Source organism: Scyliorhinus torazame, chromosome 31, assembly GCF_047496885.1.
Source record: "Scyliorhinus torazame isolate Kashiwa2021f chromosome 31, sScyTor2.1, whole genome shotgun sequence".
In the NCBI taxonomy this organism is placed as follows: Eukaryota; Metazoa; Chordata; class Chondrichthyes; order Carcharhiniformes; family Scyliorhinidae; genus Scyliorhinus; species Scyliorhinus torazame.
Genome location: NC_092737.1, coordinates 2,561,029 through 2,588,729, shown reverse-complemented (window position 1 = coordinate 2,588,729; position 27,701 = coordinate 2,561,029). Strand labels below are relative to the sequence as shown.

At 48.8% G+C, this 27,701-nt stretch overlaps 1 protein-coding gene across 1 annotated transcript in view; it reads left to right on the top strand.

Moving 5' to 3' along the window:
- The first annotated feature begins 399 nt into the window (after positions 1 to 399).
- Positions 400 to 27,701, top strand: part of LOC140404613 (ceramide-1-phosphate transfer protein-like) — a 31,508-nt gene continuing 4,206 nt past the window's right edge. Inside the window, exons 1-3 of the mRNA XM_072493215.1 lie at positions 400 to 853; positions 6,860 to 6,930; positions 11,040 to 11,209. Coding sequence (XP_072349316.1) covers positions 730 to 853; positions 6,860 to 6,930; positions 11,040 to 11,209 — 365 coding nt within the window. The 5' untranslated portion in view covers positions 400 to 729. The remainder of the gene's footprint in view (positions 854 to 6,859; positions 6,931 to 11,039; positions 11,210 to 27,701) is intronic.

The following is a 27,701-nucleotide window of genomic DNA, read 5'->3' as shown; positions in this document are numbered from 1 at the left end:
ACATCACCGGGGTGGGGGGGAGGAGTGGTTAGTTCACCGGGGGGGGGGGGGGAGGGCGGTTAGATCACCGGGACACACACACGGTTAGATCACCAGGGAGGTGGCCGTTAGATCACTGGGGGGTGGGAACACGGGGTTAGATCACCGGGGGGGGGGGGGGGGGAGATATCACCGGGGACACACACACGGTTAGATCACGGGGGGGGGGGGCGGTTAGATCACCGGGGGGGGGGGGGGGGGTGGGAGGCGGTTAGGTCACTGGGGGGGCGGTTAGATCACCGGGGGGGGGGGGGGGCCTGTCACTCGCACCTGTCTGTCACTCACACCTGCCGGTCACTCCACACCTGTCTGTCTATCCGTTAAGTTGCACTATGAAGAAGTTCCAAATGTGTGTTTATTTCCGATGTCGCATCTACAATACTTGCCTTTATTGAATGAGCAGCGTTTAATTCTGAGTAACTGCGAAACCACAGAGGGGTTTCCACAGAATTCGATGTAAAGTTGCGGCCACACATTTCCCTTTTAAAATTTGAATGCGTTGACGACGAGATTGCCAGGAGGGAGCTGGTACTTTGGAATCTCTTTGTTTACTGTGACAGGGCCACTGCTGAATAAACATTTCACAAGACGAAACAAAAGCTTTACTGAGTGCTGTCAATGAGACCTCTGTTCGCAGCCAGTGAGAAGATGGAACACGGCCTGAGAGTCCATTAAGTCTGCAAACCTGATATGTTTTCGAGAAATCTCCACACAATGGAGGGACTGACCAGCAGCAAAGGGCGGATCCTTAGGTTGTTGCCATTTGCGGTCGGCCTTCTCCTCCTGCTTATCTATTTAACAAACTTTAACCTCCGTAAGTAGAAAGGATGATCAGAGTACAGGTTAAATGGTGGCTGAGCGTTAATGCCATCTGCCTGTTGCTTCATGGCGATGTTACCAGGAACTCGGTGTTGTTGACGATCACTGACATTGACAGTTAAAAGCAGCACAATGCTGTCTGGGTGGTTAATGAAATTCCTGGCAAGCCTGATGTCCCAGATTATGGGAAAGCCCATCCTGGATCAGTCAATCAAATCACACTGATCTCCACAGTAACATAACTGGGAGTGTATCCAGGGAGCTGGGAATAACTGGGAGTTTATACACGGAGCTGGAAATCACTGGGAGTTTATCCAGGGAGCTGGGAATAAGTGGGAGTGTATCCAGGGACCTGGGGAATAACTGGGAGTTTATCCAGGGATCTGGGGAATAATTGGGAGTTTATCCAGGGAACTGGGGAATAACTGGCAGTTTATCCAGGGATCTGGGGAATAACTGGGAGTTTGACTAGGGAACTGCGGAATAACTGGGAGTTTGTCCAGGGAGCTGGGAATAACTGGGAGTTTGTCCAGGGAGCTGGGAATAACTGGGAGTTTATCCAGGCAGCTGGGAATAACTGGGAGATTATCCAGGCAGCTAGGGAATAACTTGGTGTTTATCCAGTGACCTGGGGAATAACTGGGAGTTTATCCAGAGACCTAGGGAATAATTGGGTGTTTATCCAGGGAGCTGGGAATAACTGGGAGTTTATCCAGAGACCTAGGGAATAATTGGGTGTTTATCCAGGGAGCTGGGAATAACTGGGAGTTTATCCAGGGACCGGGGGAATAACTGGGTGTTTATCCAGGGATCTGGGAATAACTGGGAGTTTATCCAGGGACCTGGGGAATAACTGGGTGTTTATCCAGGGATCTGGGAATAACTGGGAGTTTATCCAGGGACCTGGGGAATAACTGAGTGTTTATCCAGGGAGCTGGGAATAACTGGGAGTTTGTGTAGGGATCTGGGGAATAACTGGGAGTTTATCCAGGGACCTGGGGAATAACTGGGAGTTTATCCAGGGATCTGGGGAACAATTGGGAGTTTAGCCAGGGATCTGGGGAATAATTGGGAGTTTATCCAGGAATCTGAGGAATAACTGGGAGTTTATCCAGGGGGCTGGGAATAACTGGGAGTTTATCCAGGGAGCTGTGAATAATTGGGAGTTTATCCAGGGACCTGGGGAATAACTGGGAGTTTATCCTGGGACCTGGGGAATAACTGGGAGATTATCCAGGGAGCTGGGAATAACTGGGAGTTTGTCCAGGGAGCTGGCGAATAACTGGGAGTTTATCCAGGGAGCTGGGAATAACTGGGAGTTTGTCCAGGGAGCTGGGGAATAACTGGGAGTTTGTCTAGGGATCTGGGGAATAACTGGGAGTTTATCCAGGGATCTGGGAATAACTGGGAGTTTATCCAGGGAGCTGGGAATAACTGGGAGTTTGTGTAGGGCTCTGGGGAATAACTGGGAGTTTATCCAGGCAGCTGGGAATAACTGGGAGTTTATCCAGGGAGCTAGGGAATAACTGGGAGTTTATCCAGTGACCTGGGGAATAACTGGGAGTTTATCCAGAGACCTGGAGAATAATTGGTTGTTGATCCAGGGAGCTGGGAATAACTGGGAGTTTATCCAGGGACTTGGGAATAACTGGGAGTTTATCCAGGGAGCTGGGAATAACTGGGAGTTTATCCAGGGACCTGGGGAATAACTGGGTGTTTATCCAGAGAGCTGGGAATAACTGGGAGTTTATCCAGGGACCTGGGGAATAATTGGGAGTTTATCCATGGAGCTGGGAATAACTGGGAGTTATCCAGGGAGCTGGGAATAAGTGGGAGTTCGTCCAGAGAGCTGGGGAACAACTGGGAGTTTGTCCAAGGAGCTGGGAATAACTGGGAGTTTGTCCAGGGAGTTGGGGAATAACTGGGAGTTTATCCACGGAGCTGGGGAATAACTGGGAGTTTATCCACAGAGCTGGGGAAAAACTGGATGTTTATCCAGGGAGCTGGGAATAACTGGGAGTTTATTCATGGAGCTGGGAATAAGTGGGAGTTTATCCAGGGAGCTGGGAATAAGTGGGAATGGACAGGACAGTATCAGTGAAGCTGAATGTAAACCGAATGGATACATTTATCCAGTCAATAAATTGATTAAAGGTTTGAGTTAGGATTAGTTAGCCAGTCAGCTAGGGTTTGGGGTTGGGTTAGGGTTAGCGTTGTGGTCAGGGTTAGGGTTAGGTTAGGATTAGGGTTAGGGTTAGGGATTAGAGTGAGTCGTTAGGGTTAGGGATTAAAGTGGGGGTTAGGTTTAGGGATTAGAGTGAGGGGTTAGGATTAGGGTTAGGGATTAGAGTGAGGGGTTAGGTTTAGGGTTAGGGATTAGAGTGAGTCGTTAGGATTAGGGTTAGGGATTAGAGTGAGGGGTTAGGTTTAGGGTTAGGGATTAGAGTGAGTCGTTAGGATTAGGGTTAGGGATTAGAGTGAGGGGTTAGGTTTAGGGTTAGGGATTAGAGTGGGGGTTAGGGTGAGGGTTAGGGTTAGGGATTAGAGTGAGGGATTAGGGTTAAGGTTAGGGATTAGAGTGGGGGTTAGGGTTAGGGATTAGAGTGAGGCCTTAGGGTTAGGGTTATGGATTAGAGTGGGGGTTAGGGTTAGGGTTAGGGATTAGAGTGAGGGGTTAGGGTTAGGGATTAGAGTGAGGGGTTAGGGTTAGGGATTAGAGTGAGGGGTTAGGGTTAGGGTTAGGGATTAGAGTGAGGGGTTAGGGTTAGGGTTATGGATTAGAGTGGGGGTTACGGTTAGGGTTAGGGTTAGGGATTAGAGTGGGGGTTAGGGTGAGGGTTAGGGTTAGGGATTAGAGTGAGGCCTTAGGGTTAAGGTTAGGGAGAGTGAGGGGTTAGGGTTAAGGTTAGGGAGAGTGAGGAGTTAGGGTTAGGGTTAGGGATTAGAGTGAGGGGTTAGGGTTAGGGATTAGAGTGAGGGGTTAGGGTTAGGGATTAGAGTGAGGGGTTAGGGTTAGGGTTATGGATTAGAGTGGGGGTTAGGGTTAGGGTTAGGGATTAGAGTGAGGGGTTAGGGTTAGGGTTAGGGATTAGAGTGGGGGTTAGGGTTAGGGATTAGAGTGAGGGGTTAGGGTTAGGGTTAGGGATTAGAGTGGGGGTTAGGGTTAGGGTTAGGGATTAGAGTGAGGGGTTAGGGTTAGGGATTAGAGTGAGGGGTTAGGGTTAGGGATTAGAGTGGGGGTTAGGGTTAGGGATTAGAGTGGGGGTTAGGGTTAGGGTTAGGGATTAGAGTGGGGGTTAGGGTTAGGGATTAGAGTGGGGGTTAGGGTTAGGGTTAGGGATTAGAGTGGGGGTTAGGGTTAGGGATTAGAGTGAGGGGTTAGGGTTAGGGTTAGGGATTAGAGTGGGGGTTAGGGTTAGGGATTAGAGTGAGGGGTTAGGGTTAGGGTTAGGGATTAGAGTGGGGGTTAGGGTTAGGTTAGGGATTAGAGTGGGGGTTAGGGTTAGGGATTAGGGTTAGGGTTAGGGTTAGGGTTAGGGTTAGGGTTAGGGTTAGGGATTAGAGTGAGGGGTTAGGGTTAGGGTTAGGGATTAGAGTGGGGGTTAGGGTTAGGGATTAGAGTGGGGGTTAGGGTTAGGGTTAGGGTTAGGGTTAGGGTTAGGGTTAGGGATTAGAGTGAGGGGTTAGGGTTAGGGTTAGGGATTAGAGTGGGGGTTAGGGTTAGGGATTAGAGTGGGGGTTAGGGTTAGGGTTAGGGATTAGAGTGAGGGGTTACGGTTAGGGTTAGGGATTAGAGTGTGGGTTAGGGTTAGGTTAGGGATTAGAGTGAGGGGTTAGGGTTAGGGTTAGGGATTAGAGTGAGGGGTTACGGTTAGGGTTAGGGATTAGAGTGTGGGTTAGGGTTAGGTTAGGGATTAGAGTTAGGGTTAGGGTTAGGGTTAGGGTTAGGGTTAGTCAGCAAATTAGGGTTAGGGATTAGAGTGAGGGGTTAGGGTTAGGGTTTAGGGTTAGGGTTAGGGTTAGGGTTGGGGTTGGGGTTGGGGTTGGGGTTAGGGTTAGGGATTAGAGTGAGGGATTAGGGTTAAGGTTAGGGATTAGAGTGGGGGTTAGGGTTAGGGATTAGAGTGAGGGGTTAGGTTTAGGGTTAGGGTTTAGAGTGAGGGGTTAGGGTTAGGTTTAGGGTTAGGGTTCAGGTTAGGGATTAGAGTGAGTCTTTAGGGTTAGGGTTAGGGATTAGATTGGGGGTTAGGGTTAGGGATTAGGGTTAGGGTTAGGGTTAGGGTTAGGGTTAGGGTTAGGGATTAGAGTGAGGGGTTAGGGTTAGGGATTAGAATGAGGGGTTAGGTTTAGGGTTAGGGATTAGAGTGGGGGTTAGGGTTAGGGTTAGGGAGAGTGAGGGGTTAGGGTTAGGGATTAGAGTGAGGGGTTAGGGTTAGGGATTAGAGTGAGGGGTTAGGGTTAGGGATTAGAGTGGGGGTTAGGGTTAGGGTTAGGGATTAGAGTGAGGGGTTAGGGTTAGGGTTAGGGATTAGAGTGGGGGTTAGGGTTAGGGTTAGGGATTAGAGTGGGGGTTAGGGTTAGGGTTAGGGATTAGAGTGAGGGGTTACGGTTAGGGTTAGGGATTAGAGTGTGGATTAGGGTTAGGTTAGGGTTAGGGTTAGGGTTAGGGTTAGGGTTAGGGTTAGGGATTAGAGTGAGGGGTTAGGGTTAGGGATTAGAGTGTGGATTAGGGTTAGGTTAGGGATTAGAGTGAGGGTTAGGGTTAGGGTTTAGGGTTAGGGTTCGTGTTAGGGTTGGGGTTGGGGTTGGGTTTAGGGTTAGGGATTAGAGTGAGGGATTAGGGTTAAAGTTAGGGATTAGAGTGGTGGTTAGGGTTAGGGATTAGAGTGAGGGGTTAGGGTTCGGGTTCGGGTTAAGAACAGTCAGCAAATTAGGGTTAGGGTTAAAGTTAGGGATTAGAGTGAAGGGTTAGGGGTTAGGGTTTAGGGTTAGGTTTAGGGTTAGGGTTAGGGTTAGGGTTCGGGTTAGGGATTCGAGTGAGGGGTTAGAGTTAGGGTTCGGGTTGGTGTTAGGGTTAGGGTTGGGGTTAGGGTTAGGGTTGGGGTTAGGGTTAGGGATTAGAGTGAAGGGTTAGGGATTAGAGTGAGGGGTCAGGATTAGGGTTAGGGTTAGGGTCAGTCGGCATGGTTTAGTGAAAGGGTTGGAAATAGAGTTTGCAATAGTGTTTGAGGTGTTAGAAATTGGTCTCTCTAGGACGGCATGTGGCGCAGTGGTTAGCACTCGGACTATGGCGCTGAGGTCCCAGGTTCGATCCCGGCTCTGGGTCACTGCCCGTGTGGAATTTGCACATTCTCCCCGTGTCTGCGTGGGTTTCGCCCCCACAACCCAAAAATGTGCAGCGTAGGTGGATTGGCCACGCTAAATTGCCCCTTAGTTGGAAAAAAATAATTGGGTACTCTAAATTTATATTTAAAAAAATGAAATAGGTCTGACTGCAGTGAAATAAAACTGAAAGTCACCATAGTCCCTGAGAGAGCCGACTGGTGGTGGTTTAACCTGAGGGTCACCACATCTCAGGCCAGGTTGAGAAGGGCCTTCATGGATCAGCTGGTACAGGAATTGAACCCGTGCTGTTGGCGTTGCTCTGCATCACTAAACAGCAGCCAGCCAACGAAGTTAACCAGCCCCCAAACCGCAGTACAGATGTCGTGATGAAAATTGTTCTGTACATGACGGTTTCTGTTAACTTTCAGAGTCTTTGTTGCCAGTTACTTACTGCTATAGTTTGTCGAAAACTGAGCTGATACGTCTCATCAAACATGGCCCTTTTATAGAGTGAAAGCTGAGGTATCGGCGGCGTTTAATTTATTCCAGCGTCACTCCTTTAACATAATGGGAGATGAAATATGGGTTTCGGCCACAGGAAGCAGTGCTCACCTCACATCAGTTATACCCAGAAATCAATGTACAATTATTTTCAGTGTTTTACTATTTCCCGCAGCCCAATTTCACCAGTTAAACGCTCAGGAATCAGGGACTGAAAACGAGGAAAAGGAGCATCACCGAAACAAGGTGAGACAAGCTACCTGAATAATGTCAAACCCCTGCTCCCAATGTCGGCATCTGTTTATTTACCTCTGCCCCAAGAATATTCCAACATTCTGCTTCCACCGCCTTTTGCAGTTCCAGAGACTCACACCAAATTAGGGTTAGATTAGGGTTAGGGTTAGGGTTAGGGTTCCAGACACCAAATTAGGGTTAGGGTTAGGGTTCCAGACACTCACACCAAATTAGGGTTAGGGTTAGGGTTCCGGACACCAAATTAGGGTTAGGGTTAGGGTTAGGGTTCCAGACATTCACACCAAATTAGCGTTAGGGTTAGGGTTAGGGTTCCAGACACTCACACCAAATTAGGGTTAGGGTTAGGGTTAGGGTTCCAGACACTCACACTCCTCTCAGAGAAAAATATTCCCATCTCTGGATTAAATCAGCAGCTCCTTCTTTTTAAACAGTAACACCCGAGTTCTCGATTCTCCCACAAAAGGAAACACCCTGTCCTCACCCACCCCGTCAATACCCCTCAGGATCTCACACGTTTCAATCAGGTGGCCTCGCATTCTTCTGAACTCCAGCAGATACAGGTCCAGCCTGTCCAACGGTGCCACATCGAAGGTGGGTAGGCAAATTAAAACTGTTCGGACAATTTCACATTTGCCCTCCTGATACTCCACTGGCCAGATATTTGCCATTCACTGAACCAATCTACATCACCTGAGTTCATTCCTAATGGAATGGAATAAATTAGAAAATTGTAACATTAAACTTAAATAGAACCTTGATTAGACCACATCTAGAGACAGCAGTGTTAACCCAGGTCCCTGACACTGTGAGACAGCAGAGTTAACCCGGGTCCCTGACACTGTGAGACAGCAATGTTAACGCAGGTCCCTGGCACTGTGAGACAGCAGAGTTAACCCGGGTCCCTGGCACTGTGAGACAGCAGTGTTAACCCGGGTCCCTGGCACTGTGAGACAGCAGTGTTAACCCGGGTCCCTGGCACTGTGAGACAGCAGTGTTAACCCGGAGCCCTGGCTCTGTGAGACAGCAGTGTTAACCCGGGTCCCTGGCACTGTGAGGCAGCAGTGTTAACCCGGGTCCCTGGCACTGTCAGACAGCAGTGTTAACCCGGGTCCCTGGCACTGTGAGACAGCAGTGTTAACCCGGTCCCTGGCACTGTGAGACAGCAGTGTTAACCCGGGTCCCTGGCACTGTCAGACAGCAGTGTTAACCCGGGTGCCTGGCACTGTGAGGCAGCAGTGTTAACCCGGGTCCCTGGCACTGTCAGACAGCAGTGTTAACCCGGGTCCCTGGCACTGTGAGACAGCAGTGTTAACCCAGGTCCCTGGCACTGTGAGACAGCAGTGTTAACGCAGGTCCCTGGCACTGTGAGACAGCAGTGTTAACGCAGGTCCCTGGCACTGTGAGACAGCAGAGTTAACCCGGGTCCCTGGCACTGTGAGACAGCAGTGTTAACCCGGGTCCCTGGCACTGTGAGACAGCAGTGTTAACCCCGGTTCCCTGGCACTGTGAGACAGCAGTGTTAACCCAGGTCCCTGGCACTGTGAGACAGCAGTGTTAACCAGGATCCCTGGCACTGTGAGACAGCAGTGTTAACCTGGGTCCCTGGCACTGTGAGACAGCAGTGTTAACCCGGGTCCCTTGCTCTGTTATGCAGCAGTGTTAACGCGGGTCCCAGGCACTGTGAGACAGCAGTGTTAACCCGGGTCTCTGGCTCTGTGAGACAGCAGTGTTAACCCGGGTCCCTGGCACTGTGAGACAGCAGTGTTAACCCGGGTCCCTGGCACTGTGAGACAGCAGTGTTAACCCGGGTCCCTGGCACTCTGAGGCAGCAGCGTTAACCCGGGTCCCTGGCACTCTGAGGCAGCAGTGCTAACCCGGGACCCTGACGCTGTGAGACAGCAGTGTTAACCCGAGTCCCTGGCGCTGTGAGGCAACAGTGTTAACCTGGGTCCCTTGCTCTGTTATGCAGCAGTGTTAACGCGGGTCCCAGGCACTGTGAGAAAACAGTGTTAACCCGGGTCCCTGGCTCTGTGAGGCAGCAGCGTTAACCCGGGTCCCTGGCACTCTGAGGCAGCAGTGTTAACCCGGGTCCCTTGCTCTGTGAGACAGCAATGTTAACCTGGGTCCCTGGCACTGTGAGGCAGCAGTGTTAACCCGGGTCCCTTGCTCTGCGAGACAGCAGTGTTAACCCGGGTCCTTGGCACTGTGAGACAGCAGTGTTAACACAGGTCCCTGGCACTGCGAGACTGCAGTATTAACCCGGGTCCCTGGCACTGTGAGAGAGCAGTGTTAACCCGGGTCCCTGGCACTGTGAGACAGCAGTGTTAACCCGGGTCCCTGGCACTGTGAGACAGTAGTGTTAACCCGGGTCCCTGGCACTGTGAGACAGCAGTGTTAACCCGGGTCCCTGGCACTGTGAGACAGCAATATTAACCCGGGTCCCTGGCACCGTGAGACAGCAGTATTAACCCGGGTCCCTGGCACTGTGAGACAGCAGTATTAACCCGGGTCCCTGGCACTGTGAGACAGCAGTGCTAACCACTGAGCCAACCAGGTGCATGGTTTAAAAGAAAGTTTAAAACTTATATCAAATTGAACCCATCATTACTGGTTGCGTTATTTTCTCTGGACTTAACAGAGGTTTTTAAAATTATCAAGAGGTAAACAAACGGATGATGTCTTGGGGCAATTAGAAATTGGGGGTAATGTTTCCTCCCTGAGATAGTGTGTCCAGAATTAGAAATTGGGACAATGTTTCCTCCTTGAGATAGTGTGTCCAGAATTAGAAATTGGGGCAATGTCTCCTCCCTGAGATAGTGTGCCAAAATTAGAAATTGGGGGCAATGTTTCCTCCCTGAGATAGTGTGTCCAGAATTAGAAATTGGGGCAATGTTTCCTCCCTGAGATAGTGTGTCCAGAATTAGAAATTGGGACAATGTTTCCTCCTTGAGATAGTGTGTCCAGAATTAGAAATTGGGGCAATGTCTCCTCCCTGAGATAGTGTGTCCAGAATTAGAAATTGGGGGCAATGTTTCCTCCCTGAGATAGTGTGTCCAGAATTAGAAATTGGGGCAATGTTTCCTCCCTGAGATAGTGTGTCCAGAATTGGAAATTGGGGCAATGTTCCCTCCCTGAGATAGTGTGTCCAGAATTGATCAGTGGTCACTGATATGTTTCCTGTGGCTTCTAAAGCTGTAGCATAGGGTCCCCAATTCTCTAAATTCCAGCCTCCTTAACACAAATTCCAATAGTGATTTAGCCTTTTTGGCGACTTTCTGTGCCTGTATGCATGGAGACATAAATCCCATTGGTTCTCCATAGCCACTAGTGGGTCATTATGAAAATAATAATCGGATGAATCCTTTTCAAATGTCCCTTTGCAATTGTCTGCTCTCATATATACAACTCACTGTCCTTCCTAATTTAGAGTCTTCAACAAATTTGGATATATTCTTATTTTATTCTATTCATTCATCCAAATTATTGACATATACAGCAACGTCCTACTTAACAAAAGGATGAAAATTTGAGGCCTCACTATAGATCCTACGGAATCCACGTGACACACCCTTCTATATTTTTAATGAAACATTGAATCAAATCTTTTTGCACTCTCAGAAATCCCAAAATACTTTTCAAAGAGCAGAAAAGTTCTCTCATTATTCTGGAGAACACCAGTAAATTCAATAATTTCTCTTGTAAGAAGTTAGTATACTCAGAATAGTTGCAGTGGTTACATCACAAATGGATTACACTTTGAGAGAGACTGTGAAACATGCACATCCCATCATCATGGAGGAAGCTATATAAAATCTAGTGATTAATCTTTTCATTCACATTGTAAGATACAGGGCTAAGTGACTTGGGAACATTGACTGTACAAGTCACATCAATGTGAGTGTATCTATAACAGTGAGTTGGACGCAGTAGGCTACAGAAGACCCACAGAAGAGTTAGACAGTAGTAGTGCTACTGGGACGATGAGGAGAAAGGGCAGGAATATATTGTCATGGATAATACACTACAGGAGCTGTCATGTATTAAGGACAATTAACTCGATTTTAATTGTTATTTCTTGTGTTTTTGATGTTTGGAAATAGCTCACGGATGCTTCAGAGTCAGTGAATTCTGTGGATAAAAATGACAGAGAGAAGTGTGACAGCAGCAAGTTCCAAATCAAACACGTTCACATAGCTTTCCAGGATTGTGTGACAAAGAATGAAGATATTTTACTTGAAAGATACCTTGAAGGATGGGCTGAACTCCAAAAGTAAGCACACAAAATATTAATCAAATTATCTTCATTTGAAAACAGACATGCAGTTGGAAAGGGACATGTAAACGGTCAGGGTAAAGGTTGGGGTTGGGGTTGGGGTTAGAGTTGGGGTTAGAGTTGGGGTTAGAGTTGGGGTTAGGGTTAGGGTTGGGGTTAGGGTTGGGGTTAGAGTTGGGGTTAGAGTTGGGGTTAGGGTTAGAGTTAGGGTTAGGGTTGGGGTTAGGATTAGGGTTAATGTTAGAGTTAGAGTAAATCCAGAGGGATAGATTTGCAATAGTTAGGGTTTTAGGGTTAGGGATGGGTTAGGGTTAGGTTTGTGGTTAGGGTTAGGTTTGTGATTAGGCTTAGGGTTAGGGTTAGACTTGTGGTTAGGGTTAGGTTTGTGATTAGGCTTAGGGTTAGGGTTAGGGTTTGGGTTAGGCTTGTGGTTAGGGTTAGGCTTATGGTTAGGGTTAGGGTTTTAGAATACTGTGAGCAATTTTGGGCCCCACACCTCAGGAAGGACATACTGGTACTGGAGCGGGTCCAGCGGAGATTCACACGGATGATCCCAGGAATGGTAGGCCTAACATACGATGAACGTCTGAGGATCCTGGGATTATATTCATTGGAGTTTAGGAGGTTGAGGGGAGATCTAATAGAAACTTACAAGATAATGAATGGCTTAGATAGGGTGGATGTAGGGAAGTTGTTTCCATTAACAGGAGAGACTAGGACCCGGGGGCACAGCCTTAGAATAAAAGGGAGTCACTTTGGAACAGAGATGAGGAGAAATTTCTTCAGCCAGAGAGTGGTGGGTCTGTGGAATTCATTGCCACAGAGGGCGATGGAGGCCGGGACGTTGAGTGTCTTTAAGACAGAAGTTGATAAATTCTTCATTTCTCGAGGAATTAAGGGCTATGGAGAGAGAGCGGGTAAATGGAGTTGAAATTGGCCATGATTGAATGGTGGAGTGGACTCGATGGGCCGAATGGCCTTACTTCCACTCCTATGTCTTATGGTCTTATGGCTTGTGGTTAGGGTTAGGATTCCGGGTTAGGGTTAGGCTTGTGGTTAGGGTTAGGCTTGTGGTTATGGTTAGGGTTAGGGTTAGGGTTAGGTCCTCAGCGCTGCAGACAGCATCGCTAACCACTGCACCACATGCCACTCTGCTAAGCAAATATATTAAGGGAAATGGGCCAAAGGCATAGATATGCAGTTCGGCCACAATCTCATTGAATGGTAGGACAGGCTCAAGGGGTTGAATGGCCTTCTCTTGTTCCTCTGTTGATAAGTTAGGGAGGAGTGAGGATTTGAACCCAACGATGAGAATTTGGAATTTGTAGCTGTGCCTGTCCTGGAGCTAATGGGCGTCAGAAAACATCGGGGATTATGTGTGAATGGGGTGGTGAAAGTTAGGATATCAGCAGCAGAGTTGTAGCCACCTAAAATGGCTGATTCCCGATTAATTTGGCCAAAACCCGATTTAAAATGGCTAACCGAAAAGGCTGATGGGAAAAGCAGCCACCAGGGCACAAACGGACAGCTGCAGACAGAATAGCGTATTCGGCTCGGGGGAAGTCGGCCCAGATCGATACCTGCGACCATTAGCAGCACATCAACCCAGACATCTGCAGTTTAATCGGCTATCCCCGGGAACAATTGCAACATATTAGCAATTGAATGCCGGGCCAGACCTCTCGGCGCCAGCAGTGGCCGAAACAAAGACAGGTGAATGACCACTCCCCGATTGGGGAATCGCCCCGTTATTGGACGTATCGAACCCAGTGATTGGGAACAAGTCCAATCACTTGGGACTCAGGGTCAAGGGCCGCCCCGAGAGGCGGGAAGCCCCTGGGCCCTATAAAGATAGGGGCCAAGTTCAGATCGACCCTTCTCTCCCTTCTTCTCCTGCTCGCAACCTTCGCAAGAACCATCAACCAGCAACCGTAAGTTTGACTCCAGCGATCGCTACCCGATAGAGACTCCTAGCCATCGACCTGTAAGCCTTTTGAATCCCGCAGGCCAGACCCAATTCGATAAGCCATTCGTTTCCCTGACCTGGTGGGCCCTTCCCAAAAGTTAAGTATTGGCCAGTAGTGGTAGGTAGTGATATAGAAAGTAGGATTATTGTGTAAGTATTTATTGCTGTACATAATAAATGACCGTTGATTTCAATCTTACTAAGCGGTGTGCTGTCTTATTAATCATAACTCGAGCTTGAACCACGTGGCGGTATCAGAAAGATACCTGGCGACTCGTGAGCAAAGGTGACAGAATTAGAGCTAATAAAACTAAGGCTAATAAGAGCAACATAATTGGCGACTCCGCCGGGACCCGATCTAGAAGTGGAAAACCACTCCGGGAGAACCCAAGAAATTTTGAATTAGAATCCAATTGGAAACAAAAAACCACAAGTGTTCAAGCGTTTCTGATTAATAATTCATAATTCGGAAGTGTGTGTATGCATGTGTAACTAACAGGGCTATAAGGTAAAACTGATAGATTTTTGTTGCGTCAAAACTGTCGGAAGTCTGTATTTTCGGAAATTAGCGCAAGCCGTACCCGCATCTACGACACCACCTTAGCCCCCTGTTCCAAATTCGACCAAAACAAGCAGATAGGAGAGATGGCCATGCAGGCAATGCAGGCACTGCAACGCCTCATGAATCCCGAAGAATTTGCGGTCGCAGCGACCAGCAGCAGTAGAGTGGGACAGTGTCCCATTTGGGGAGGAGATTCGGAAATATCTCAAGGGCAAAGGATGGCCCATGTGGGATCATTTCTGCAGTAATGACGACTCAGGTCCCGGAAGTATAGGGCATACTTGGTGGGAGAACATGAGTGAAATCCATAAGAAGAGCTTAGCAAAAGCGCACAAGCCGATGGCAATTGTGTCCTCTCTGGCACAATTGCGAGGCACAAAGGAGGTTGTCAGGACGCTCCGCAAAGAAGTAGAGGGCATACATCGGATGAGTAAAGTCGATGTATGCGAGGTGGAGAAAGAGAATCTGGAACTAAGGCGTAAATTAGTAGCAAAGGACGAAGAGGTGGCTGACGCCAAATGGGGTCACCAGTCTTGTCTGGCGCATTTGAGTAGTTTCCAGTCCCAGTACGAAAAGGCTTATCAGGACACGCAGCGTGAAGTCCTGGTAAAGAAAGAGACAGAGAAGCAGGTGGAGACGCTCCAGAAGCAATGTAGTGATCTCAAGGCAGCCTTGAGAGCGCTCCACGCTGCAACTACGGAACAAAGGCAGAGTACCTTAGACCATGCGAAGTGCCGGAAGCAAATTGCAGACCTGCAATCACCGCTTTCTGTCCAAAAGGGATTCCAAGAAACCTTTGGGGAAAGTTTAGAACAGGAGACAGCGCAGAGATATGTTCAGGGAACATGTGCGCAGGGAAAGCCCCAAAGGAGAAAAGCACCCCCACCCCCTCACAGCAGGTAGTTCAGGCTCCGATAAACCCTGTAACAACCCACCGCACAGCCACATCGGACGAGGCGGAATTCCTATATTCCACCCCACTCACAGTGACCCAATTACGGGACGCATGTGCAAAAATCACACCGTTCCTCCCCGCTTCACACCCACACCATTTCTTTGCCACCGTCAAACACCAGGCGACTATGTACGGCCTGGATGAGAGAGAGCATGTAAAGCTCATGGTTCTAAGTTTAGACCCATCGGTAGCAGCAGCCCTTCCCGACCCACAGAACGTAGGAGGAGGCACCCTTGCAGAAATGCATACCGCGATCCTGGATGCGATCGGGTATAACCGGGGTGACCCCGTGGATGGCCTAAATAAGTGCAGACAGACAAAGTCTGAACACCCCACAGCGTTCGCAGGACGCTTGTGGATTCACTTTGAAGCCGTTTTCGGAAACGTAGACCGTGCGCATTTGTCCGCAGACAATATGGCCAAATGGACCCGCACCCTTATATCCCATGCCACAGAAGCAGGACAGAATGCCTGTAGTAATTATGACCCCTCGGAGGAGGCTCATAATGAGAAGTGGGTGGTAAAAAGATTGTCCCGCGTTTGGGAACTGTCTGCTCACAATAAACCTGCCGCTAAAACCCCCGAGGAAAAGCAAGCCGCCGCAGACGTACAGGCAGTAAGAACCACTCTTCACAACCCCGCCTGGGTAAACGAGGGAAAGAGCAGCCCCCCCCCAGCAAAACTGCAAGAATGCTACAACTGCGGACAGTTGGGACATTTTGCCAAAGAATGCAATGCCCCTAAAAAGCCACCAAGAGCCCAACAGACAGGCACTCTCAGTAAGAAAAAGGCAGAGCCCATACACAGCGTTAGCACCCGGTCGGATCAGACAGACTTGACCAGTACGGACTGACGGTGTACAGGCTCCTCCAGTTGGGTCTGTGATACCCTTTGTGACAGGTCAGGACGACCCGTAGTCGCAGCGAAAATTAGGGGACAGCCTATAGAGTTTCTTTGGGACACAGGAGGGTCCCGCAACCAACTTAAATTCCTCCACCCTTTGTCAGGACACGTGGCCCACTACAGCCACTAACACCCTCAGCGGCTTCACAGGCCACTCACAGCAGGGACACATCACAGCCCCTGCACCCATCCAAATCGGAACCATTAACACAAAACACCCCGTAGTTTTAGTCGACCTGCCCCAAACAGCAGAACACATTTTGGGAATCGACTTCATGAATTCCCACCACCTCTCTTTCGATCCAGTCAACCAGTGTGTCTGGAAGATGGCGAAATCCGCTAGAGCCCCCGCAACGCTCAACATTGGGGACTATATGAACAAAATTAGCGCAGTAGGCGAGTTTTGGTTCAACCCCACCACGTTTAGCACGGACAAGCAGGTTAGAGCAGTCCTGCAAAAGAACAGGGCAACATTCGCGACCCACAAGCACGACTGTGGACGGATGACTGGCTCCGTACAAGTAACAGGACCGGACCCTAGACCCCAGAAACAGTACGGATTCCCCCTAGAAGCAGAGGGAGAAATCCTAAAGGTTATAGAAAGCTTATTAGAGCGGGGCGTCCTAAGATCGGTAGCCTCAACTAATAATGCCCCGATTTGGCCAGTGAGAAAGCCCGACGGATCATGGCGCTTGACCATTGATTATCGGGAGCTCAATAAAGTCACCCCCGTAGCAGCCCCCACCGCTGCAACAAGTCCCGAGACCATGCTCAAACAGGGACTCCATGCCCGATATTTCACGGTTTTGGACGTCAGTAATGGATTCTGGTCCATTCCATTGGCAAGGGCGTGCCAGTACAAATTTGCCTTCACTTTCCGAGCGCAGCAGTACACGTGGACATGCCTGCCACAAGGCTTCCACAACTCCCCCTCCATTTTCCACCGACAGCTGGCAAATGGACTAGTGAAATTTTCTCGCCCCGAATGTCTGGTACAGTATGTAGACGGCCTACTACTGCAGACAGACACAAAGGAAGAGCACATTGAGCTTCTGTCCGAACTCCTTATATTGTTACATTCCATTGGATGTAAAGTAAACCCCAAAAAGGCCCAGATATTGGAAGAAAAGGTGGTATATTTGGGTACTATTATCACACACGGTAAACGCGAGATCGAGCACAAAAGAATTGACTCGATCGCTAAACTGCCCCTTCCCCAGAACGTTTCAGCCCTCCGGTCGTTTTTAGGACTGGTTGGCTACTGCCGAAACCACATTGACGGTTTCGCCAGCAAGGCAGCGCCCCTCTCAGACCTCCTAAAGAAAGGAGCCCCCTGGGAATGGCTTCCGCAGCATACGGATGCTGTGGACTCGTTGAAAAGAGCACTCAGTGCAGCCCCCGCACTACAGGTTCCAGACCCGCTTTCCCCCTATGCTATAGAGGTAGCTAGCACCGACCGCACCCTTTCAGCCGTGCTCCTGCAGGAACGGCACGACCAGCTAAGACCCGAATTTTAGATGCTGTGGAGCAGGGATTTTCAGCCTGTGAGAGGCACCTGCTCGCAGTTTTCTGGGCAGTCCAGTACTTTTCATACATTACCGGACTGAACCCCATCACCATTCTGACCGAACACACCCCCACCCAACTTTTACTAGACGGACGACTTAAAGACGGTACCGTCAGCCAAATCCGCGCTGCTGGGTGGACCCTTCTCTCACAAGGACGGGACATCACAGTCAAACGGACAAAGACTCACACATACTTAGCGGACAATTTACAGTACCCCGGAACCCCCCATGAGTGTGAAATCATCTCGCCCCACCATAATACAGGCCCCTTTATAGCTAAAACACCCCCAGAAAACTAGCCACTCCATCTCAGAGCCCCCCTCACCCGGACACGTGTGACCCCATTAGGATTTATGTGGATGGATCTTCCACAGTCCTGGATGGGCAACGCATAACAGGTTGCGGGATTTATGTGGAGGACGCGCAGGGACGCGCCCTCGAGGAAATCGCATTAAAATTACCCGGACACTTAGGCGCGCAGGCAGCAGAGCTTGCGGCCATCGCCTACATTGTAGACCACCCAGATTCCTTCCCCAGCCCAGCAGACATATATTCAGACAGTCTGTACGTTTGAAACAGCTTCACCGAGTTTCTGCCCCTCTGGGGAACAAGAGGATTTGTTTCCGCGGATGGGAAATTCCTCCCCTCAGCCCCATTACTCCGCCATATTTTGCAAAAAGCCAAGGTCAGGCTATAAAAGTCCGCAGCCACCATCGTCTCCTCCCCCCCTGGAAATGTAAAAGCCGACGCACTGGCTAAGGCAGGATCCAGGCATGGGTACTTTTGGAAGCCCCCCGAAAGCGCCCCAGTGAGTGCGCCAGTGAGTGCAGTTCAGGTCACGCAGACTAGGATCGAGGATCTAGTAGAGGCCCAGAAGCAGGACAGCGCTCTCACTGAGATCGTGAAAGGGAAGTTTCCAGCCTCATACGAGAGGTACAGAAATACGATGACTACACATGATGGTGTGGTGTTAAAAGACACCCTTTATGTAGTTCCTAAGCAGGATAGGAACCAATTAATCTGTTTATTCCATGATGGTCATGGACACCAGGGAATCGATCCCACCGCAGCCCACCTCAAACAGCTTTGTTGGTGGCCAAATCTCAAAGAGGATGTATCCCATTACATTGAGAATTGCCTCATCTGCGCTCAGAACAACCCAGATAGATATGCCAAAAAGGCACAACTCAGCCACACCCGACCCGTTAACGGCCCCTGGACTAACCTCCAGATCGATTTTATAGGTCCATTGCCCCCTTGCAGGACTGGCTATAAATATGTTCTGGTGGTCATAGACACTTTTACAAAGTGGGTGGAAGCATTTCCAGCCCGCACCAACACCGCGAAAACCACAGCCAAGATCCTAACCCACCACATCTTCACAAGATGGGGACTCCCCGCAGTATTGAATCGGACTAAGGTTCTCACTTTACGGGACGGGTCATGCAGAACGTCCTCACGATATTTGGCATAACCCAAAACTTTCACATTGCAAAGCACCCACAGTTGAGTGGTATAGTGGAGCGCATGAATCGGACCCTAAAAACCACCCTCTGAAAAATGGTCCAGCAAAACAACACCACTTGGGATTCAGTCCTCCCCTTTGCGCTGATGTTTTTGCGTAACACTGTTTCCACCTCCACAGGTTACACCCCGCACACCCTCATGACCGGACGCCCCATGAAAGGGACAGAGTACTTGTTAGGTTTAGACCTGACCAGCCCTGAAGTTACGGCCCTCACCCACGAGAAAGCCGTGGAGCAATTAGTTGCGAATGTAAAAACGGCTCAGTTAGCAGCCGCTGTTAAACTGGGCACCAAAAGAAACAGAGCAAGGCCTGTTTTGATAAGGCAGTACATGCAACGGAGTATAATATAGGACAACAAGTGATGTTGTCTGTGTATAACCCCAGCACATTTCTGTCTCCGAAATACTCGGGTCCGTACTCCGTTACGGATAAAGTAAGCCCATCGGTACATAAAATCAAATACTCAAATGGTCAGACTGCATGGTTTCACATAAACCAGCTAAAGGCTTATGGAGGCCAGTCAAACCACGGCCACCACGTCATGCTTGACGCAGCAGACCACACCCCGCCCACAGCCAACATGACCAGACCAACCCCCACCACATCCAGCCCAGACGTGGACTCGCCCCTGACTCCACCCCCAATGCAGGGGCATGGGAACCTGGATTGTAGTTTTAGGGTAAGGGAGAATGAGAGTATAGAGGTCAGGAGCACAGATTTGACGTCGCAGGAGGGGAGAATGAGAGTATAGAGGTCAGGAGCACAGATTTGACGTCGCAGGAGGGGGCCAGTGTTCAGGTAGGTGGTTTGAAGTGTGTCTACTTCAATGCCAGGAGTATACGAAACAAGGTAGGGGAACTGGCAGCATGGGTTGGTACCTGGGACTTCGATGTTGTGGCCATTTCGGAGACATGGATAGAGCAGGGACAGGAATGGATGTTGCAGGTTCCGGGGTTTAGGTGTTTTAGTAAGCTCAGAGAAGGAGGCAAAAGAGGGGGAGGTGTGGCGCTGCTAGTCAAGAGCAGTATTACGGTGGCGGAGAGGATGCTAGATGGGGACTCTTCTTCCGAGGTAGTATGGGCTGAAGTTAGAAACAGGAAAGGAGAGGTCACCCTGTTGGGAGTTTTCTATAGGCCTCCTAATAGTTCTAGGGATGTAGAGGAAAGGATGGCGAAGATGATTCTGGATATGAGCGAAAGTAACAGGGTAGTTATTATGGGAGACTTTAACTTTCCAAATATTGACTGGAAAAGATATAGTTCGAGTACAATAGATGGGTCGTTTTTTGTACAGTGTGTGCAGGAGGGTTTCCTGAAACAATATGTTGACAGGCCAACAAGAGGCGAGGCCACGTTGGATTTGGTTTTGGGTAATGAACCAGGCCAGGTGTTGGATTTGGAGGTAGGAGAGCACTTTGGGGACAGTGACCACAATTCGGTGACGTTTACGTTAATGATGGAAAGGGATAAGTATACACCGCAGGGCAAGAGTTATAGCTGGGGGAAGGGCAATTATGATGCCATTAGACATGACTTGGGGGGGATAAGGTGGAGAAGTAGGCTGCAAGTGTTGGGCACACTGGATAAGTGGGGCTTGTTCAAGGATCAGCTACTGCGTGTTCTTGATAAGTATGTACCGGTCAGACAGGGAGGAAGGCGTCGAGCGAGGGAACCGTGGTTTACCAAGGAAGTGGAATCTCTTGTTAAGAGGAAGAAGGAGGCCTATGTGAAGATGAAGTGTGAAGTTTTGGTTGGGGCGATGGATAGTTACAAGGTAGCGAGGAAGGATCTAAAGAGAGAGCTAAGACGAGCAACGAGGGGACATGAGAAGTATTTGGCAGGAAGGATCAAGGAAAACCCAAAAGCTTTCTATAGGTATGTCAGGAATAAGCGAATGACTAGGGAAAGAGTAGGACCAGTCAAGGACAGGGATGGGAAATTGTGTGTGGAGTCTGAAGAGATAGGCAAGATACTAAATGAATGTTTTTCATCAGTATTCACTCAGGAAAAAGATAATGTTGTGGAGGAGAATGCTGAGCCCCAGGCTAATAGAATAGATGGCATTGAGGTACGTAGGGAAGAGGTGTTGGCAATTCTGGACAGGCTGAAAATAGATAAGTCCCCGGGACCTGATGGGATTTATCCTAGGATTCTCTGGGAGGCCAGGGAAGAGATTGCTGGACCTTTGGCTTTGATTTTTATGTCATCATTGGCTACAGGAATAGTGCCAGAGGACTGGAGGACAGCAAATGTGGTCCCTTTGTTCAAAAAGGGGAGCAGAGACAACCCCGGCAACTATAGACCGGTGAGCCTCACGTCTGTAGTGGGTAAAGTCTTGGAGGGGATTATAAGAGACAAGATTTATAATCATCTAGATAGGAATAATATGATCAGGGATAGTCAGCATGGCTTTGTGAAGGGTAGGTCATGCCTCACAAACCTTATTGAGTTCTTTGAGAAGGTGACTGAACAGGTAGACGAGGGTAGAGCAGTTGATGTGGTGTATATGGATTTCAGCAAAGCGTTTGATAAGGTTCCCCACGGTAGGCTATTGCAAAAAATACGGAGGCTGGGGATTGAGGGTGATTTAGAGATGTGGATCAGAAATTGGCTAGCTGAAAGAAGACAGAGGGTGGTGGTTGATGGGAAATGTTCAAAATGGAGTACAGTCCCAAGTGGAGTACCACAAGGATCTGTTCTGGGGCCGTTGCTGTTTGTCATTTTTATCAATGACCTAGAGGAAGGCGCAGAAGGGTGGGTGAGTAAATTTGCAGACGATACTAAAGTCGGTGGTGTTGTCGATAGTGTGGAAGGATGTAGCAGGTTACAGAGGGATATAGATAAGCTGCAGAGCTGGGCTGAGAGGTGGCAAATGGAGTTTAATGTAGAGAAGTGTGAGGTGATTCACTTTGGAAGGAATAACAGGAATGCGGAATATTTGGCTAATGGTAAAGTTCTTGAAAGTGTGGATGAGCAGAGAGATCTAGGTGTCCATGTGCATAGATCCCTGAAAGTTGCCACCCAGGTTGATAGGGTTGTGAAGAAGGCCTATGGAGTGTTGGCCTTTATTGGTAGAGGGATTGAGTTCCGGAGTCGGGAGGTCATGTTGCAGCTGTACAGAACTCTGGTACGGCCGCATTTGGAGTATTGCGTACAGTTCTGGTCACCGCATTATAGGAAGGGCGTGGAGGCTTTGGAGCGGGTGCAGAGGAGATTTACCTGGATGTTGCCTGGTATGGAGGGAAAATCTTATGAGGAAAGGCTGATGGACTTGAGGTTGTTTTCGTTGGAGAGAAGAAGGTTAAGAGGAGACTTAATAGAGGCATACAAAATGATCAGGGGGTTGGATAGGGTGGACAGTGAGAGCCTTCTCCCGCGGATGGATATGGCTGGCACGAGGGGACATAACTTTAAACTGAGGGGTAATAGATATAGGACAGAGGTCAGAGGTAGGTTCTTTACGCAAAGAGTAGTGAGGCCGTGGAATGCCCTACCTGCTACAGTAGTGAACTCGCCAACATTGAGGGCATTTAAAAGTTTATTGGATAAACATATGGATGATAATGGCATAGTGTAGGTTAGATGGCTTTTGTTTCGGTGCAACATCGTGGGCCGAAGGGCCTGTGCTGCGCTGTATTGTTCTATGTTCTATGATCTACACTCCGCCCCGGAACGCCCACAGACTGCAGCAGCAGAGACAGCGACTGTGACTCTGACGATAGCCACAGCACGCCTCCCTACTATCCCCATACAACCGGACCCACACCCAGCGACTCCGATTTCGACTCCAGTGATCCCTTCATGATCACCTTCCTAAACAAACCACACCACCAACCACCGAACCACACGGACGACCCCGACTTTGTCCCCACACAACTCGACGAAACTCATTGGCACCACGACAACGCCTACAGACTCGTCCGCAACGACGAAAGCAACCCCAGCTCACACCACGCAGCCTGTTCAGCCCTAATTCACTCCAGAGTTTGACACCCGGGAGAAGGGGACGACCTCGAGTCGGACCCCCAATCCGCCAACCCCTTTGCGACCCTGTTCGCAACAGAGAACTGAGGTGTCCACATGATGATTTAAAGGAGACACTTGGGAGAAGCGTTGTCCTTCCTGATGGAACCTGCAGGATGTTTTATGTTGTTTGACCGTTTGTTTAAGTGTTGTTCGTCCGACAGGAGAATGTTTCTCACTGTCACACACCCAGTCACCTGAAACTTCTGAGCTCTTTCCCACAGACACCCACCGGCCAGGTGCTTGTTCAGCTGTACCAACTTGTCCACAGATACGTGGTCAACAGACCAGACGCTTGTTCAATGGAACTAGCTTATCTGCAGATACCTGGTCAGCAGACCACACACTCGTTCAGAGAAACTAGCTTCTCGTCAGACGCCCATTCTGATTTGAGGGTAGAATCACAGCAGCAACCTCACCACGATGACTACTTTTTTCCCCTTTCTTGTCGGTTGCTCAGGCAGTGGAGAAACGGCGTGAGACCCGTCCTGCCTGGGGACCCCCCCCCCGTTGGTCAAACACGCTCGGGTAGGGGAGATACGACATTGGTAGCCGTCCTACCCGGGGACTCCATCCAAATCTTACCCGTCGCGGCCCATACGCACCTCATTTGACATTTTCATTTCAAAAAGTTTATTTTTTTTTGGCGACCTTTAGGTTGCTGCCATCTGCTATTTACATCCTAGAACATTGGGATGGTGAATCAGCACTGGTCCCTCACTGGGAAGTGTGCCGTGTCCTAAAATTTGTTTTGAAAATAAAATGAGTGAGTCACACATAGTGACCAATTATAAGGGTGTAATTGGCCCCCAAAAAAGGACAGACACACTAACATACCGGATATTATACCAAGGTAGTTACAGATACTATGCTTGTTTTACAGAACTCCAGAAGCTCCAGGACCGGAGAAAACAGAGAACACAAAGAGAGAAAAGAAAGAAGACAGCCATGAGGACTTCTTTCATCGTGCTCAACATATTTTATTTGGACATTTGGTTGCGCGGGAACGCGGACCCCATTACTCCAAACCCCCGTGCCGCTAATGTTTCACTGCCCCGCAGTACCGAGGGCCCAGTCACCATCGACACTGCATCTTCCTGGTGTGCCAGATTCATAACCTGGTACTCCCTGTCCTACGTGATTGAAGCACTGTTAGCGTTGCCGATACTCTGCTGTGTCGTGCAGACTATGCGCCTCCGCAAATGGAGGAGAGCGTACCGCGCTCGAACCCCGGTATATTGGATCCAATCCCCTATATTCGGGTATGACCAGACCCCCGACCCCCGCGACCTATAAACACAATAATAAAGAACATGCACTTGCGTTTTTCTGTAAATAAAAGATGTACAAAACTCCCATAAACAAAAAAATGTATGATCCTGAGCTTGACTGCCAAGCCAGGAAAGAGTATATTGAATGTTATGATTGTTGTTGTATGTTTTAGGAAGATAGGATAATGCAATGTTTAGTGATATAGTGTATTTAGGTAAAATTAGAGGTTCCAAGTTTTTATTTTGTAGATGCATTTTGTATAATGCATGACCCCTGCCTGACCTAGCGGCCCTTAGAATTGTTTCGGTAAAATTTTTGTGCATAACTAGGGTCAGAGTAGTGGCCATGTAGGAGATGTCCCCACCCCCCGGTCAGGGAACGGAAAGGACAAAATTTAGGTGATCCTTCACGCTTCGCGTTAGGATCACAAGTAGGGGAAGTAACCACCTAAAATGGCTGATTCCCGATTAATTTGGCTAAAACCCGATAAAAAATGGCTAACCGAAAAGACTGATGGGAAAAGCAGCCAACAGGGCACAAACGGACAGCTGCAGACAGAATAGCGCATTCGGCTCTGGGGAAGTCGGCCCAGATCGATACCGGCGACCATTAGCAGCACATCACCCCAGACATCTGCAGTTTAATCGGCTAACCCGAGAACAATTGCAACATATTAGCAATTGAATGCCGGGCCAGACCTCTCGGCGCCAGCAGTGGCCGAGACAAAGAAAGGTGAACGACCACCCCCCGATCGAGGAATCGCCCCATTATTGGAGCATATCGAACCCAGTGACTGGGAACAAGTCCAATCACTTGGTACTCAGGGTCAAGGTCCGCCCCGAGAGGCGGGAAGCCCCTGGGAACTATAAAGATAGGGGCCAAGTTCAGATCGACCCTTCTCTCCCTTCTCCTCCTGCTCGCAACCTTCGCAAGAACCATCGACCAGCAACCGTAAGTTTGACTCCAGCGATCGCTACCCGATAGAGACTCCTAGCCATCGACCTGTATCAGCCTTTTGAATCCCGCAGGCCAGACCCAATTCGATAAGCCATTCGTTTCCCTGACCTGGTGGGCCATTCCCAAAAGTTAAGTATTGGCCAGTAGTGGTAGGTAGTGATATAGAAAGTAGGATTATTGTGTAAGTATTTATTGCTGTACATAATAAATGACCGTTGATTTAATCTTACTAAGCGGTGTGCTGTCTTATTAATCATAACTCGAGCTTAAACCACGTGGCGGTATCAGAAAGATACCTGGCGACTCGTGAGCAAAGGTGACAGAATTAGAGCTAATAAAACTAAGGCTAATAAGAGCAACAGAGTAAAGATGAGCTTTATTCAGGGCAGATAATGGAAGAGCCGGCCAGCACCGTGGATGATGGTTTACGGAGCAGATAATTCAAAGTAGGAGTGGAGACAGGAATTGTTAAGGAGGTTGATATGATACTCTGGGCGAGTGCACAGACAATTCCAGCCACCCATAGCCCGGAGTCCCAATATAAGTGAATTAACCAAAAATTTGGATGTTACTCCTGAGATCTTGGACCCTTGACTGCTTCAACGAATTACAGGCACCAGATTTATAAGTAAAACACACAAAAAATGTTTATTTACAACAAGGGAAGAGCTGAACATGTAATGGTGATAACAGAACAACAGTCTGTAAATCTAATTACTCCCTGAACACCATCCCACCCTCCACCCACACACACATAAAGACAAACACACAAAGTGGGGGTTAGGGTAGGATCAAATTAATGGGGATTAAACTGGGTATGAGAGATTTGAGGATCCACGCTGCTGAGCTTGAGGTCTTTTTACACGGTGATATCTTCTGAATGTGAGGTGTTGAAAACCATTGGTTGGTTTGGATCTTTTAGAATCTGCCTTCAATTAGACCTCACGTCCGACAGGAACTCTTCTGGGGAGTCACTTTCACTTGCCTGACCTCCACCAGCCTGGCTCTCAGCCTCACTGAGAGAATCTTAGAATTCTCTACGTGAGAGTTTAAAGCAAGTTCACCGTCCACCCTGCCTTTTGGCTTCTTGTTTGACCTTTGTGCTGGGTTTCTGGCTGTGAGATAAAGAGAGAGAAAAGGGCCTGGTCTTCAGGACGTTTTAGAGTTCTCAGGAGGGAAATATCAGCCTGGGCTATTCCCAGCCTTTCTCACAGAGGTTTAAACTTTCACAGGCTGGGCTGGAGGGTGGTTAAAAATCGCTATCCTCAGCGGAGAGATCCTGTTCTTCCTAAGGTGTAAACAGCACTGGATTAAAATGGAGCCGGCGCTTCTTCCTCCCAGAAATCTCTGGGGTGCTCCATGAATCACAACCGCGGATATAGCATGTCCTGGAATCCCAGAAGAGTCGATTGGCTGCAAGCCAAGTCCATCAAGTTGACATCATGGATCTAAGCCACACAGCACACTGGATCGAGACGTGTGCCTGGGCCAGTTAAAATAGCTGCTTGCAGCAGGGGGAGGGGTTTAAAGGTCTGTAGTTTAAAAAAAAAATCTGCATTGTTGCAGCAGCTAGCTAGACGGTAATTAAAAGAGAGATATAGATCAGACAAGGATTTATGAGAAGTTCCTTACAAGATTACAGTAGGTGGTCTTGGTAACAGGGAGGCTCTGGGATTGAAAGCTAAACTCAGGGTAAAATATTGGTATCGAAGGTGTGTGTTCCAGACAGGGAGAGGGATTGAATCGATGGATAGGGAATGAAAGTTTTGGCAGAAACTAAGAAAAGGGATTTGCTCTTCCCTGTGCCCTCTTTAGGGACCATGTTCCATCCACCTTTAGACCTTTGGAATGTTCAATAATCTCTTCATTGGGCTTGAATGCCCTCTACTGGCACAGAAGTGACATGACACTCAAATTGCAAAGTTATTGATGAATCACCAAAGCCAAACTATTTGATAGAAAAACAAATTTTGCTCATTGCAGCCATATCCAAAATGTGGTCGAGTCAAAACCAACTGACGGAGTTCATTGGCCAATGTTGTGTAATTTAGTCCATCCACTGTCAGATGTTTGACAATGAGAATATGTTGGGGGGGGGGGGTGGGGGGGGTGAAGGGGGGACAATTCTACATGAAATGAAATGAAAATCGCTTATTGTCACAAGGAGGTTTCAAATGAAGTTACTGTGAAAAGCCCCAAGTCGCCACATTCCGGCGCCTGTTCGGGGAGGCTGGTACGGGAATTGAACCGTGCTGCTGGCCTGCCTTGGTCTGCTTTCAAAGCCAGCGATTTAGCCCTGTGCTAAACAGCCCCATGAAATAATTTGAAAGTAGCTTTATTTCACGTGGGAGAGCTTTTTAACTTTTACACAAATGTGCTTGTGAAAACACTAAAAACCTTATCTATAGTTTTCTTAGTTAACAACAAAGAGCAAATCTTCATTTCTGAGGATGACAAAGGAATTTCTCCAGAGGCAGATCCACATGAGAGAGTAGTAAGGGCGTGGAATGCCCTGCCTGCAACAGTAGTGGACTCGCCAACACTAAGGGCATTTAAATGGTCATTGGATAGACATATGGACGATAAGGGAATAGTGTAGATGGGCTTTAGAGTGGTTTCACAGGTCGGCGCAACATCGCGGGCCGAAGGGCCTGTACTGCGCTGTAATGTTCTATGTAAGTGCCATCAATTTACAGTGATGGAGGCTATTCAGCCCATCGAATCTGCACCGGCCCTGGGAAAGAGCTCCCTACCCA